The following is a 16,998-nucleotide window of genomic DNA, read 5'->3' as shown; positions in this document are numbered from 1 at the left end:
AAGAAAATTGTTATGACGTGTGTGTGAACTAAATGGGGGGAAAACCATCCTAGCACATGTGATATATTACATCCTTTGTGCATACGTGACTCCATCAATTTATTTTTCTTTGACTTCCCCCTTCCTTTCTACCCTGTCAAACTAAATCACTTTACCCTCTATATTAGTGCTTTCTGAATTTCTGGTATGCATAACAAATCATAATGAATATTACCTTCTAACTAACTTTGAATTTAAACTACTCTTAGTTTATAATTAACATTTTCATCATCATCTGGAATCTTCACATCTAAGTTTAGAAGCAAAAAAGAGAAAAAGGAAAAAAACAGGACAGCCACTCAATTTTTAATTAAGGAAATTAAATATGCAAATTATGAATATTGCAGTGCATACTCTATTCAATAGTTCATGCGTACGTTTTTTCTTGCTTCCACCACCAGCAATATACCATTTGGTTCCACAAAGAGCACCACAGCAGCCTGCCCTAGGTGATGGATGATGACCCTTAACCTTTATCCTTGACCATACCATCTTGAAAGAAGAATGATCATCTCAGATATCTTCGCACCAACAAATTTCTCAAAAGCATAAAAAATTAGCAAGCACAAAGGTTAAGGCCTCACACCGTTTCAAAATCAAGTGAATAAAGGTCATTCAGAATCTTTGACTTTGCTTGCCCTCCAAAAACAAGAAGAATCCGATCATCATAAAGAGCAGCTGCATGGTTTGACCTTGGACTCGGCCCTGTTCCTCTGTGTAACAGAATGTTGTTAGTGCTATGACATATATTTCACAAAATCTACAGCAGCTTGAAATTACAAGGAAGATAACTTACGTATAATGCAAAGGAAGCCATGTTAAAGACTTAAGGTCAAACATATGGAGATCATTTAATTTTCTTCCCTTTGAATCTTCTCCACCAAAAAGGATTAGAACAGGACCAGCTCTTATAACAGTATGGCCACTGCGAGCAGCCTGAATTATAAGAAGTTAAGAATCTAGAATCACACAACAGAGCATTCAGTCCTTAACTTCTTTACTACTGATTCCAAATCCAACATGCAGACAAATTGGAGAAAAACTCCCAAGGTTTTTGTGTGAAGATTATGAAATTATTAGAGCTAAAAGAGAAGCAAATGGGTCAATCTATTAAGACCTAACAAATAAAAACATATTAGATTAAATTAACTCTCACAAAATTAACAAAGCACGAAAAACAGATATAACGATCTATTGAATAATTTCTCTCACAAAATCAAATATAGTTTACATGTGGAAAATATTTAGACCTTCACAGAAATATTACCGATTAAGTAATAGAATGCATGCTAAATTTAATAATGAAGACAATCATGACGAAATTTGGTGTTAATCTACATCTACAAATAAGGTATATATTTGCAAGTTAACGGCAGTACCGGAATGTCTCCCTTTGCTTCAATGCTCGACCAGCACTCAGATTCAACATCAAAGGACCAAACTACAGACGAATAAAAAGACATAAAATGTTAACAAAGACCTGAATTTGAATATAAGAACTTGCAATTACCTATTAGATTATATAGCCTTCTCAAAACACACACACACACACACACACACATATAGATGGAGGGTTCCAACCTTGTACTCTGTCACTCACTGGATCAGTTTTCCCCCCAATCAGAAGCACCATTTTCCCCCAAGAGACCTGCATCACAATATATATTCATACACTTGACAACCTTTGGGCATTGTAAAATGAGGTCACACTTCAGAATGGATTTCAGCGGCACAAGGACTAGTGAGATTCAGCACAATAGCATTGTACAAGTACATCATAATTAACAGCTTTAATCAATGGCATGAAGAGTGGCTCATAAAATTCAGGTGGCCTGGGTGCTTTTTGCCCTTCAGCCAAGAGGAAACAGGCAGGTGATCCAGAAATTGACTCATACTATTCACATAAATAATATACCACTCAATTTCTTCCCCGTCTATTTCTTTCCTAGCCCCTTGTGTTGGCTTCTAATCTATTAGAAAATTTCACCAAAAACAAAAAGGACAACCAAATACCTGTCTGCTTTGTTCAATCTGCCACAGAATTTCCTTTAAGTAATTATGAGATACTCCGTTACCACATAGGACAAAGTACAAGTAGATATGAATAAAATTGAATTTTGCAGAACCTTTACTGGATACTTCATACAAGAAAATAATTCATCACCCTATTTACCTAGATGGGACTCAAAATAAAAGCCAACTCGGATGTGAACAAGGCTTACGAGACAATGACCCTTGCAAGCAGGGATATTTGATGGCACCCCATTTGGCGATAAATAAGCTTTTGGTGATGCAACTACCCATGCAAGCTTCTCCATGTTAAGTATCTGAAAACACAAGCAGATACAAACTGCATCAACAAACAAAACAACATAAGCAAGAATAAGAAAGAAAATCAAAAACAAAATTTCACATCTGATGTATGTCTAGCAAGTCCAAAGAGTATGTACCAAGAAAGCAAAAAATCATAAGGAAGAAAAATCAAGACTAATGATTATCTTACCAAGTTGTGCCATCTAACAAGTCCAAACAGTGCTCACTAAGAGAATAAGAAAATACAAGAAAAGAAAAACCAAGAACAAAGATTCTACTACCAATTTATGGCAGAATCAAATCCAAAACCTGTTTACAACGATCAAAAGGAATAAGAAATACAATAATAGAAAATTAAGAACAGAGATTCGATCACCACTGCAGCATCTGACAAGTTCAACCATGGTTTACTAAGAGAAAAGAAGAAGAAGCAGAAGAAGACAGAGATTCCAATACCAATGTGTTATGGAACAAGTTTGAACAAGATTTACCAAAAGAACATGTCCGAACTCAGTTTACTAAGAGAACAAGAAAAACAAGAAGAAAATGGATAGATAAAATTCTCAAGATCAGGGATTCCATTAAGAATGTATCATCTAAAAAGTCCAAACAGGGAGAAAAAAAAGGGGGGGAAACCCAAGAACAGAAACTCCACCACAAATGTATCATTTAACAAATTCAAAAAGGGTCTACTCAGAGAAAAAGAAAAAATAATTGGAAAGAAAAAACTCAAGAGCAAAGATTTAATTACCAATGCATCATATAACAAATCCAAACAGGTTTTTTTTTTACCAAGAGAGAGAGAGAAAAAAAAAACTTGAGAAAAAAATCTCAACAACAGAGATTTCATTACCAATGTATCATCTAACAATCCCTTCCCAGACTCACCGCCCACAACGACCATCTTGCTTCCGACCACCGTTGCGGCATGCTACACGAGAGATAACAATGAAACAATCGTTACCGTTATAAAAAACTAAGACCACAAAGAGAACAGCATTGCAATACATGAGAGCGAGGAGTCGGTCTCTCGCCATCGATCGACAAAACCGCCCAGTTCTCGAGACTCCCAGGCCCAAACTTATCAAGATCCAAGGCGGCAGCCGGCGCGCACTGGCAGCTAAGATCATCGGAAAGCCCGCTCGCCGACAGCGACACCGCATTCTCCGACTACCAAGAAATCAACACAAAAACCATAAATCCTGCTAAAAAAAATCAAGAAAACACATAAAATCATCAAAAAAGAAGCTCACATTGGACTGGCTGAGTCTACGGCCCGGGCCTTGCCGGGCTCCGCCCTCCCTGCGCCGGATCCCCGAGCTGCACCTTCAACCTAAACATCACAACCCCAAAAATTCAACCACATTCTTCAAGAAATACATCAAAATCCAGAGAAAAGACAGCTCACCTTCCAAGCTTCATCCTCCTACGCGAGAATCCAAACATCTTGGACATCAATGGAGAAATCCAAGCTCTAGGGTTTCAGTGGAGACGAAGCTCAAGTTATCTCCATCACACTCTCTCTCTCTCTCTCTCACTCTCGAGCTAATAATGTTAGTGGTTTTGATTTGGATTACGTGGCTATTAGAACTCTGATATTTAACTCAAAGATTTTACTGCTTACGTGGCGTATCATTATTCGATAAAGTGTGAGGTCACAATGTAAGGTCTGATTCAGCAGTGGGCTTGGGTTTCAAGAGTCGGACAAAATAAACAAGTTCTAATGTTTTTTTTTGGAAAAAAAAACCCAAAAAAGAGACTTTATAGAGCAGTTTACGGAGATTTGGATGTTGATGGGAACGGACGGTGAGGATGGTATTGGTCGGGTTTCAGGTCGGTTTTACTGAACGATAGATGGTGAAAAAGGGGGAGTCACATGATTTGCTTGTGTACTTTTTTTTTGGGCGACTTTTTTGTTCTTTTCGCTGTCACAAAATAAAAAGGCCTGCAGAGCCGTTGGATTGGGATCAGAGAGATTTGGTGTGTATCCCGAGGCAAATGGCTTGTGATTGGTTGCATGTAATTATGATTTTTTTAAAAAAAATTTTAAAATTTATATTATGATGATTTATAAATGGATATTACATTTATTTTTAGTGTGAGTTAAAAATTTTTTTGAAGATATAAAAATTAAAATGAATCAAAGGGCTTGTAGCCTATTGGTATCCCGGGTCCCCTCGTTGGAGGAGACGTGAGTTCAATTCCCCCTGACCACGCTCCCCAGTTTCAAGAGGGTGAGGACGTTGTGGCAATTCCCCCGCCCACATACGCCCCTGAGGATTGGCGCTTATTGCCCTACCTCAAAAAAAAAAAAATTAAAATGAAAAATTTATATTTATGCGCCTATAAAAATATGCGCTTGTGTAGATACATTCATGAAAAATCTTGCTTGTGTATATATTATTATTTGTTCATCTCAATTTTAATTAAATATAACAAAAATATTATTTAATAAGTCTCTCAATGTGTGTGTGTGTATATATATATATATGGATATAGATATGACTGTAATTATGTAGTTCTTCATTTATATTTATATTTTTTAAATTTATATTTTCATTTTTTATAAACTAGATAAAACATAGTTTTATTAAAAACAGATAAAATGGCATTGCAGCGATAATGAAATTAAAAAAGTATTTATATACTGTCATTCTATCGAAGGAACAATAAAATAAGGGGGAAAAATATATAAGATGATACCATTGAATCAAAATTGAATAGAAGATTGACAAGATATGTAAAACATAGCAAAAAGTAAAAATTGCATATGGAAAATAAATGCAGAAAAGTAGATTATGCTATGAAACATTAATTAAAGTGAAAAATATGTCATAATTTCTGTAATAATCACTTGAACTTCCTACATAATAAAATTATGCCATATTTTTGAACTTCCTACATAATTGTATTGTTAGCTTTGGTCTTGGAATGTTTGCAGGACTTGAGTCTGAGTCAAATACTAGAGGAACGTATGGAAAGGGCCGGCATTGGTGAGAAGTTTCAGTAAGGTTAACAAACTCCGGGCCAGGAGACGATGCTGGGGGTAGAGTTTCGCAGTTTTAGCCATGGTTAACGGTCCCGAAACAATTAACAGTGTGGTCACTACTAGCATTGTTGCTATATAATGCCATTGATTCAAAACTCTTTTGATCTGCTAAAAATAATTACTGAAGATTTAGAATGTGCAAATGCAGTGCTTTGTCAGATCTCGTTGAGTGTAGCAACAAAGTTAATTTGATCACAAGCAGTTCATGAACAAGATAACATAAATTACTGAAATTGATTCCTTCTGTTTCCTGAATTTTTACAGAAAAAAAAGCATCCATATTTCTTACAAGATCTAAAACCAACATAAGCAACAAAGAACTAAACTAACATATTGACATCTTCTGAGACAAATGCAGATCAAGAACAAAAACATAATACAAGGAACGTACCTGTGGAGTGAGGAGATGGAGAAGAATGGCAATGGAGACCAGTGAATGGGGTAACAAATGAATTTATAAATGGATTGAGAAGTACAAGGCCATCTTCTCTATATCAACAAGACTAGTTGTTTAAAATTATACAGACCTCTGGTGGAGGAGAAGGTGGGGCTGCTGCTCCGGTGGAGGAGGAGGCAAAAACGGGGCCAAGACAATGGAAGATGACCGGGGAGAAGACGACGCCAGTGAAGAGGCGGTGGAGAGGTAGACGATGGACAGAGCAACGGTACCGGGAGATGCGACGCAACCAAGATCGTTGAAGAAGAGGAGACGGTGAGAGAGAGAATGAGAGAAACCCAAACACAGTTACTCTCACTAGTTCTGACTGGAATATTTTTTTATGCCATAATTGTGCAGTGTGAAATAGATACCCAAACACCCATTATGCCATAATCCTGTCAAAATATTATATTATGACATAATGTACAAATTATGGCATAATATTGGGTTATCCAAACAAGGCCTTAATGTATATCTCTTCATCTCTCAAACTCCCAACCTCCCAAACCTCTTCATCTTCTAAACTCCTAAAACTCCTATGACTTTTCATCTTCGTCTCTTCATCTTCCACATTTATGAGGAAGTTTAATAGATGTGACTTTTCATATTCCTCTTAGCCTAGGCTTTGTAATAACATATGAGATGCATATGATAAAAAAAGAAGTGAATAAGAAGTTGATTATTTCTTTTCCCTCCACTTTGGTATGGTTTTTATTTATTTATTTTTTGTTTGCTTTCTCAATTTTATAGCAGATTATCCATTCTTTGTAGTACTTGTGAAGGTAAGGGAGATTATCCATTCTCTTTAGTACTTGTGAAGGTAAGTGAAACCCTAAGTTTTCATCTTTTCAAAATAACAAAACTCGAACATTTTTTAAACATGAGATACGACCTAAAATCAGGAATAACAGTGCTTGTATTTATAAATAAAACTTAAGCGTGTAATATTAGAGCTAAATAATGCATGCATCACAAATGATATCATTAAGGCCTTGTTTGGGTTAGCTTTTGTAAAAAGAGCTTTTTTTTTTTTTTAATTTGTAGAAGCACTTTTTTTAAAAGTGCTTTTAAGAGTAAGTTAAGTGCTTTTGAGTATTTTATGTTTGGATAACTTAAAACAAAAGCACTTTTATATATGTAAAGTTGTTTGGATGGGGATTTTTAAAAGGGCTTTTAGAGGTGGCAAATTACTAAAATAGACATTCATAGAGTTTTCATTAAGTTACTATTAGACATTGATATTAATTATAATGAAAGCACTAATAATAAAAATAATAATAAATTAATATATTATGATATTAATTATAATTACAATTATTATTATATTAATTATAATTACATTGGAGAAGTCAAGGCTATGAAGGGTGGGGAAATTTTATAAAAGGACATGGGTATTTTAGTAATCTTACAATCCATAAAAGAGCTTCTAAAAAGTGCTTTTGAGAAAAGCACCTCCTCAACAGCTTCTAAATTTTTTTTACAGCTTCAGCTTTTACCAAAAAGTTAATACAAACATAATTTTCAAAGCCTAGAAGTGCTTAACTTATAAAAAAGCGCTTCTGGGCTTTAAAAAAACCAACCCAAACATGCCCTAAACCACCATTGACATGCAAAGATATAACTTTCTTAGTAAGTGGAACAATGTCTGTATTTTATAAATAAAACTTAAACGTGTAATATTAGAGCTAAATAATGCATGCATCACAAATGATATCATCAAACCACCATTGACATGCAAAGATATAACTTTCTTAGTAAGTTCCACTAATTCACCACTGAATTACATTCACAAAAAATAATATGTGTATGTGTTTTCAATTTAATTAAATATAAAAAAATAAATGATAAAATGACCAAGAGGTGTGTAAATACACAACCTGTGTGTTTCATGGTTATATGCATAAATATTATTTATTCATATATGTGTGTGTATGCGCGAGTGTGTATATATGTGTTTGAGCAATGAAGTACTTACTCATTTTTATTTATATATATTTTAAATTTTGTTTTGGTTTTATTAATAGATTTTTTTAAAGTCTAATATGCATCTTATTACAACATGACTAAGTAGCCATTGAAATACAAAGTCTTTCTTATCACAACGAGATATATCTATATATATTTTGATAATTTGGACAAGCCACTATATAATGATATAACAAAGCTCAATATATTTTTAATTATTATATTTATAAATAAAAACTCAAACTCGTGATATCAAAGCCAAATAGCACCTGCATTTCAAAGCAGTATCATCAAATCACCGCTGAGATGCAAAGACATAACTTTGTCAATATGTCCAATAAATTTACCACCAATAAACACAGCAGGAACCGATGAACTCTTGGGAAGCAGATTGATCAGTGCTCTCTCTATTTCTTTGCCATTAGGGTACTGATCAAGCTCATGAACACTAACATTGACACCAAGATCGGCAAACAACCTCTTAACAGTGTAGCACATGTAGCATGAACTCTTGCTAAATATTACCACCGCTCTTTGGGACGCCAAACTTGTCACAATGTCCATCCTTCAAAATTAGGGTTTCGGTCTCTAGATTTATTTAGGGTTAGGGTTTTGATGTTAAAGATGAAGTGATAGTAGGTTTTGTTTATATAGCCATGCAAAGGTGGTATAAACATCCTTATAAAATATTTAAAGAATTATACTTATTCTCAATGTCACCATACTTTTTATTCTTTTGACTCGCTCACCGTGAGACGCATGCATGAAAACAATTGAGTTGTTAGTCTTTAAAGATGATTATCATACGTAAGCTAATTTATGGACAATCTATGTCATTTTTATTTTTTATTTTTTATTTTGAAAATAATTGTGTAATTTCACTTTATAAGAAAAAAAATTTATTAACGAGAGTTATATAATTTTGAGTTTTATTGGAGATTAAATCCATTAAATTTAAAACCGATGTTACAACTAAAAATACAACATATTAATTTGTTACATTATATATGTATATATTAAATAAATGGACATGCTAAACGTATGGCTAAACTTCAAAAAGACAATAGTCTTTATTCAATATTCTTCTCTTTCAACATAAAATATTCATGAGAAAATCTAATAAGATACTCACACATGTAAAATGACAATGAAGTCAAGATATTAAACTTGCATTTAATTAAGCCTAAAAATATTTCAGTTAAAGTTTTGAAACCGGTTTTATGATCTCAATTAAATATTTATATGTTCATATTTAACATGTTAAACTTATGTCAATGCTTAAAAATCAAATAAAGCAACCTAGCATTTATTATATATATATATATTCCTCTCTTTTATTTCTCTTTTTAAATGTAGAATAATATTCATGAGATCATATATTCATATGCATCATATCATATATAATTATCAACTATCAAGTCAATAAGGAAATAACAACGTGGCAAAATAAGTGATTTAAATAGCATTGTATTCTCGGTTGAAGAAATTAGTGTCACATAATATTTTTAAATGATTTTAGTTTATTTTAAAAGATTATACTAATAAAATTGATTTAAAAATATTTCTTTTTTATTGTAGTTTTTCAATATAATTAGAATCATTCTATGCTTTTATATTGCAACAAAAAAATTACTAGATCTTTAGTATTTATTTAGTTACAATATTTGGATGCCATCTTTATGTATTTATCAATTCATTTTTTACCCAAGCCAATCTTAATCTCTGTCACGCTCTGCCCCAAAGCCGGACCCAGTGACAGACCGGCCGCACCCAACAGGGTTGGGCCCCCACCGAGTGCAAGATCTCAGATTTCAGACCTGGTCAGAGTCAACACCAACATACAAAGAAGGAACAATAATACAGACGAAAATAACAGTAATCAGACATATTTCAAGTTTGGGTTTTAATAGCCATACAGAAATACAATGTGCCACACTTAACAGTTTGAAAACCAAACTACGTACAGATAGAATACAAATCTTGCTCACATAAGAAATACACTACAAGATCTACAACCTCAAAGTTCAGTTATTTCAACAAGACATAAAAAAAGAATGCAAGATAATTGCATAAATAATAATATAACATACAGAATTTAAGAAAATATACAGAATACAAAAATGATCAGAATACAAAAAATACGTGAAAACCAGAAGTGTACATCTCCTTGACTAATAAACAAAATCAACAGCTCGAGGCATGGATCTTCGACTATGAAGTCGGAACAGACAGAATATCAATAGCCAAAGCCGGATCTTCGACCGCAGTCGGAACGGACACACATGTCCGGTAGCGCTACTACATAATACATGTGCATATAGCTAAGACTTACTCCTCCTAGCTGGGCAATTTGCGAGTAATTGGAGATGTACTAAAACCATAGAAATATAGAATACAGACAATAAAATACAGAAAACCAATTTACAATATAATTGAAATAAATAAATAAATAAATGACAAATAACAGAATAATAATGGCAATATCAACAGGATTAATACCAGAATTTCACAATTAAATAAATTTCTAATTGTACACCAGAAACTCAGAGCTATGAGTGCGAGAGCTTACCTGGCTCAAGCTACAAAGTTGGGTTCCTCAGATGCTGCCTGATCTAATCCTCAACTAAAACTCAAGGCCTGAAGCTAGGGTCACTCTAATGAAAAGATCCTATGGTAAGAAAAAAATTAACTCTCAACCCAAGGATTAAACCCTAACTGATCATAACTCAAGGCTTGAAGAGGGTAAATCAATCAACAACCAAATATTCAAGAATACAAATCCAATAATCAGAACTTAAAAATATATTAAAGCAGATAAAATCCAGAAGGAAAAAATTTCAGAAAATTAGGTAATATTATAATTTTCTTAACAACCACTCACTTAAACCTCAGCATTAACTTAATCACACTAAATAATAAACATGATTTAAGATCTCATGCATACTTTATTTATACATATATAAAAAGTAAACTAAAAAGCATGTTTACATGATCATGCTTACAAAAGTATTTGCAAATACAAAAAGAATCACACCAAGGCTGCAGGTTCATAGTTTTAAGGTTACAAACATGCATACATAATTATAACAAACCAAGATGATAAACATAATTACCATCATGCTTCAAACACCATTAAAACAAGACACATAAGTTTATTTCATGTTGCCAATAAAAATCAACCAAACATTACTGCCACCGTTGCCCAAAGATTTGAGCAAAGCTTTGACAAAACCAGAATTAAGTTCTAAAACATGGAGGAGTAAACAAGAACCATGGTTACCAGCTTAGGCATGAAACCAGAATTTTCTACAAGAGCAAGCCTACCTCTAAGCTTGCCGGTGAAGAGTTGTCTTCAGTCACCGAGCTTCCAAAAGAATTGAGATGCTGCTTTCTTCGGTCGTTAAAACTCCAAGAGAAAGGTTGTTGTTTTTCCTAAGCTTGCTGCCTCCTCTCAAATACTCAAAGAATGAAAAGATACTAGCTAAATTATTTAATTTAGCCATAATGAAGCCACAAAGCTTCAATTATTGCAGTTCAACAGATGTTTCACCAGGCCGACAAGATCCAAAATCCAAGGACGTTGGCCTACATGTGGGGAAGGCTTGAGGGGTTTCCAAAGTTCCAATCAAACTCAGTCAACTTTGATGGCAGATATTACAATCTCAATCGTATGCTAGTGTGTATTAATTAATTGAAGCATCATCTTCTTTGAAAGCTCTTTCAATATATTTGCCAATAAAGAATGGGTGGATTTATGATGTATTTTAAACTTACACATCTATGGTTTTTTTAAAATAATCACTAATAAGACATTCAAATTATATTAAAAAGTAGAAAATAAAATAGTTTAGCAATAAAAAAACAATAGAATAGAAAAAAAAACTAAAACTACTAAAAGTTGAATTACCAGGATATTTAGGTTGCGTTTGGTGCTTTATCATGAGAATGTTTGATGGAATTTGATTGATGTAAAAGTAATTGATGGGAAAGTAATTTCTGAGAAAATAAAATTCCTTTGTTTAGTATACATTGGAAAGTTTGATTAAATTGACGGGAAAGTAATATTGTTCCAAAAGCTCTTTAAAGTTGTTTGATGTTGATTTGTAATGAATTTATGTTCCAAAAGCTCTTTAAAGTTGTTTGATGTTGATTTGTGATGAATTTATGTTCCAAAAGCTCTTTAAAGTTGTATTTTGATAAAATTATGGTATTTGTGAAAGTTTGGAAGCTATTTGTGGAAATCGATCTTTATATACTTTAGGTATGCTACAGTTAATTATTTAAAATTATTGAGCCATTATCGACCAACTGAATGTGATGTAGTTGTAGGAGCAGGACCCTAGTAGATCACCTGTTCGAGTATAGAGCTATTCAGGGTTAAGTCCAAGATTGCAATGGGTCCCCTTTCTTTCTATTTGTTGGTATCTTGATCTTGTAGTGGTTGTACCCTCAAATTGGAGTAATTATATTTGTTGTATTTATGTATTTGAACTTCGGTGTAAAGTTGGCAGTCATGTTTGTAAGTCTGATTGTATTTTAAAAAAGGGTGTCAATTCTCCAGTTAAAATGGAGATTTTAACTGATGGGTGTCACATTTACCTCGATAGAAGGGGTGGGTGTGACATATACACTCACATGTATATAACATATTCATTATTCACTCTACTATATAAACAACAATTTCAATCCATATTTGAACCATGTTAATAGCTTAGGGGTTTTTTAACTCCTAATTTGGTCTTTAAAAGAGTTTTTAAAAGGAATTGGAGAATCATTCAATGGGTCAATAATGGAAAACCCAATAAACAAATTTTTAAAATTTAGATTAAATTTGTTGTTTTCCAAAGCTTGAATAAATTAACTTTCAAGGTTAATTATGTCTTTGGTGCAAACAATATTATTAACATCATTTATTGCGTTCATTTCTCCCATGCATAGCATGGGCATAACACTAGTAGTAGTAGTAGTAGTAGTAATAATAATAATAATAGTATTTTATAAATAAAATGTTTTAAAATAATAATAAAATATTTTAAAAATTATTAAGTATTTTTTTAATATTTATGTGTTTGGTATGGGAAGATATTCTTGGGAATTTTTTTGTCTAAAATAACATAAATGCCCTTGTGTTATTATACATATAAACAACTCGTCAATCAATTTTTAATATCAAAATAATAATAAATTAACCTTGTATGCACATTAGCAAACTCATTAGCACACAAACATTTAGATTAACCATTTGTGCTTTGATTATTTGGAGGATTTGGAAGTGGTTACTATAAAAGAAAATTTTAAAAAAAATTGAAACATATTATATTAAGTGAAAACTTAATATAATACATGGATAGCTAGTTTAGTAAGTGAAAAAAAAACCCTATAATAAGTGGTTTATAATTAAAAAAAATAGAAACATGTTATATTGAGTGAAAACTTAATTTAATACGTGGATAACTGGTTCAGTAAGTGAAAAAGCTCTATAATAAGTAGTTCATTCTTTTTAGAGTGATGCTAACCCCGGCTTCTAGGTTAGCTTTATAATAATAATAATAATAATAATAATAATAATAATAATAATAATAATAATAAAATAGTATTTTATAAAATAGTTCAATAATTTTAGAAAATGGTTGAGGGTATTTTTGGTCCACAAAATTTGTTAACTTTCAATAAATATGGTAAACAAACTTTCCCACCAAAATGTGAGAGAATGACTTTTCATCAAATTAATGGATTTTGGTTCCCATGGTAAAATTATTTTCCAACAAAAACACTCTGCCATGGTAGAGTCATTTCCATGTGTTACTTTCCTAGGAAAGTAACAAACTTTCCCATGTACCAAACGCAACCTTAAAGTACACAATGGATAAAATTGCTAAAGATAATAGCATAGACAATTGCATCCGCATTAGAGCTATGGTATGTCGTTGAGTGGGTGGGGATTATATGGCCCGTCCTCCAGCTTATATTTTTTGGCGTTATAAATTTCACTGAGCAAAAAAAAAAAAACATAAAATCAATTTTAAATACAAATGAATAAAGTGACAAGATTTGCTAAGTGAAAACATGATTATTTCTTTTAAGAGTTAAGTTATTCATCCTAACCAACTTACCCAAATTCAACTCCCGAATGACGTGGCCATCCACGTGATTTACTTTTCTCTCTCCTAATCAGTTTATTTCTCTCTCACTTTAATCTAAAAAAAAACAAAGGTTGCCTGGTCAAAACAACAACACACATGAAAAGCTCTCACGAAGCCAGCCATGGGCGGTGGGAGCCAAGCCAGCTTCAACGATGACTCCTCTGCCTCCTTTGGCGAAGGTGCTGGTGACGCCACCTCTGGCGGTAGGTATCACTGGGCTTATCTCGACCTCTTCCACGCCTCCGAGACCTTTGCTGACCAAGCCAGTTGCCTTCCATGCCTCAAGGACGTTCTCCAAAGCTTCAAACCGAGAAACTGATAGAGTTTGTTGGCGGCACCGCCTGCGCCAATTACGTTGTCCTAGAGACCATTGATGTGCTTCTCGTCGGTCCATGAGTCTCCTAGAAGACCTCTCTTGTGAATGAATTTCTAGGGTTTTTGAGGATGATGATTTCCTCCCTGATTCCGCTCAGGTTTTATGTATGTTCTATTTGTTGATTCGGGTTCATGTTTATTTTTATCCAATGAATCAAATGGCGTGAATTTGATTTGAGATTGATGTTATGAAAATCAAATTGTGTGAATTTTTGGATAACCTAGATGTTCTCAAGGGATGTTCTTCTTGCAAGAGTACATGATTCCTCGGAATTCCAAGTCTTTGAATATTTGACTTTCTGAGTTTGCCAACGGTGTCATGTGAGAACTTCAAATTGCTAGAGAGTGGGTGATATAAGGTGTGAGTCATGGTAAGATGGTCGTTAGATAAGCACCATTTTAGTGTTCTTTTGTATTTAAATGAAAAGTTGCAGCGGCAATTGTTTGTATAAATTATGTATTGAATTGATGATGAACGGTGTATGTGTCTTCCGTTTCATAATTTAAAGTTGCACCATTTTATTGTATAAATTGTGTTGTAAACTGCTTAATATCAATCCAATGATAAATGTTGGTGATGAACTGTGCATTGTTTCTTTATATTGTGATTGCTAATAAAACAAGCATGTAGGATTTTTAGTGTTCTAGTATTCCTTTTTGGCAATTCCAAGTTGCAATATTATGATTTTATAAATTGGGTGTTTGTGTTGTAAGCTTCAATCAAACAATGAGTACTGATGATGAGTATTGTAATGTCTCTTGATATTGTGCATGCTTATAAAATGATTTTGTGGAACTTTTCATAGAAAGTGCTTTTATTGTACTTTTGTAACAGAGACTTGAATGATGCTAGTACAAGTAAAAAGATGAAAACTACCGTGGCAAGGTTTGGTGTTTGCCAAAGTAAGTCTGTGAACTTTGTCATATTTGTTGCCAACACTTTATCTGTTCCAAAATCCATGAATAAGAACGATCGTGAATATTTGAACCTGCTAATAGAAACCTTCACACCTGATTCACTCTGTAGATGCTCAAGAAAGTACGACAGGATGTTTTGTATGGTTGTAAGTTAGCATTCAACCTTGTATTTCCATCGACAATACGAGCTACAAATCAACATATTTGGAGGATAGCGGAATGAGAAGTTCCTTGGAAATCCTCCTTGGGTTGAAGCAACCAACTATTTTTGGTGTCCACAAAAAATAGGATGGTTATGTTGTTTGAAAATTTTGCCATTTGAATGCTTGCTTTGATGCAATGAACACCCTTATGTTTACTTGGCTGGCTAGACTACTTTATTCTTATTTTCTTTTCAAACTTGTAATATGTATTCACACAGTTCAATTGTTCTAATGGAATACTTGCCCAAAAATGCAGAGAATACTTTGTTGTGGTTTTATTTTCAAACTTGTAATGAACACCCTTTTGTTCACTTGTTTCTAATGGAATACTTGTCCAATAAAGCAGGAAATAAAAAATGAAGCAACTTTGCCAAACCATGAAGTTTTTTCCTGCTTCGTCTTAGCACACAGTAGAATCACAAATCATTCAAGCTTGGCTACAATCTAGAGCACAAATTAAGTTGCATGCATACAAGAACCATTAGCATCTAGATTGCCAGGAACAACATATCATCTAAGCAATCATTTAAGAGCAAGTAACAAATCAAAATCATCACCAAGACATGCATAAAAAAAATATTCCTGACATTAGCTCACAAAACATGCTTCATCAGCTGCCATTACTAGTTCAAAGCTTTTATGTTCTAATTGCATAACTATAAACTGAAGATAAACATTTGCAAACATAGGATTATAACACAACCTTATCACTTTGGAAACTCAAAAATCCTACATTTCCTTTTGCAATTTTTCTCCAAATGAAGAACCTTAACTTCACCAAAAAGAGAAACTTTAAAATCTGAAAAACACACATTGAACACCATAAACCCCATCACCAAAATCATCCTCCTGAACCTGCTTTTACAAAGCTTTTGAAACCCTATGCCATAATCTGCCATCGAATCATAAACCTACTATATCATAAAATTAGTAGGATAAGTAAACACAATTCTAAGAACTTGAATGCCAATCAAGTTAATAAATTAAAGAAGAATTTGGGTTCACCTGAAATTGAATTTGATGTGCTTGTGTTAATATAAGTAGACATACTCACTACATGTGGAAGAGAATTTGAATTCACCTAAGAAGAAAAGGACATAATTCAAGATATTTAAAATATTTTATGCAATAACATTAAATAACATAACAAATATAAATTAAATAACATAACATTACCACACTTTCTTGAGTACAAATTTCAACTTGTGTGTTGTCTTAAGCTTGTGGTTGACCCTTCATTTGAGTTTTCTAAAAGCAATAACATTAGTTTTAGATCACAAACATAATTATGAAATCAAAAAAGAGTGATGTAAAATATAAGCACCTTTTTTTTATTTCTAGTAATTATCTCTTCAACTTTTGACTTCTTTCTATTTGATGGTGGCCGGCCCTTACTCCGCACCTTTTAAGGGGTTAGAAACTTTGTAGTTGAAAATTTTGCTTGATCGCGCATGCTCATGATCTTCCTCCAATACCATTGGTGAAATAAATTGATTTGAGTGATTTTGCCAATCGTGTGCATTATCCATGAGCTCCTCTACTGCTTTGGCCACA

At 33.2% G+C, this 16,998-nt stretch overlaps 2 protein-coding genes and 1 long non-coding RNA gene across 3 annotated transcripts; all 3 read right to left on the bottom strand.

The window, feature by feature from the left end:
• Positions 1-345: 345 nt before the first annotated feature.
• LOC120263243 (acyl-CoA-binding domain-containing protein 6) lies at positions 346-6,390 on the bottom strand. The gene is made up of 12 exons (XM_039271111.1): positions 6,349-6,390; positions 6,212-6,235; positions 5,929-6,165; positions 3,606-3,680; positions 3,361-3,522; positions 3,206-3,283; positions 2,262-2,366; positions 1,621-1,687; positions 1,419-1,480; positions 836-975; positions 626-752; positions 346-531 (listed from the first exon to the last, which is right to left on the bottom strand). Exons 1-12 carry the CDS (start codon positions 6,388-6,390, stop codon positions 346-348), a joined length of 1,305 nt encoding a protein of 434 aa, XP_039127045.1.
• Positions 6,391-8,081: 1,691 nt separating this feature from the next.
• On the bottom strand, positions 8,082-8,369 carry LOC120262792 (glutaredoxin-C1-like). The gene has a single exon (XM_039270679.1). The coding sequence runs from the start codon at positions 8,367-8,369 to the stop codon at positions 8,082-8,084; it is 288 nt and encodes a 95-aa protein (XP_039126613.1).
• Positions 8,370-9,691: 1,322 nt separating this feature from the next.
• Positions 9,692-11,338, bottom strand: LOC120263041. The gene is made up of 3 exons (XR_005537028.1): positions 11,130-11,338; positions 10,375-10,473; positions 9,692-10,176 (listed from the first exon to the last, which is right to left on the bottom strand). It is a non-coding gene; the product is annotated as an uncharacterized LOC120263041 (long non-coding RNA).
• Positions 11,339-16,998: the final 5,660 nt, after the last annotated feature.

Source organism: Dioscorea cayenensis, chromosome 6 (genome assembly GCF_009730915.1).
Source record: "Dioscorea cayenensis subsp. rotundata cultivar TDr96_F1 chromosome 6, TDr96_F1_v2_PseudoChromosome.rev07_lg8_w22 25.fasta, whole genome shotgun sequence".
Classification (NCBI taxonomy): Eukaryota; Viridiplantae; Streptophyta; class Magnoliopsida; order Dioscoreales; family Dioscoreaceae; genus Dioscorea; species Dioscorea cayenensis.
Note: the sequence above shows the minus strand (reverse complement) of the source record. Positions and strands in the feature narration are given on the sequence as shown.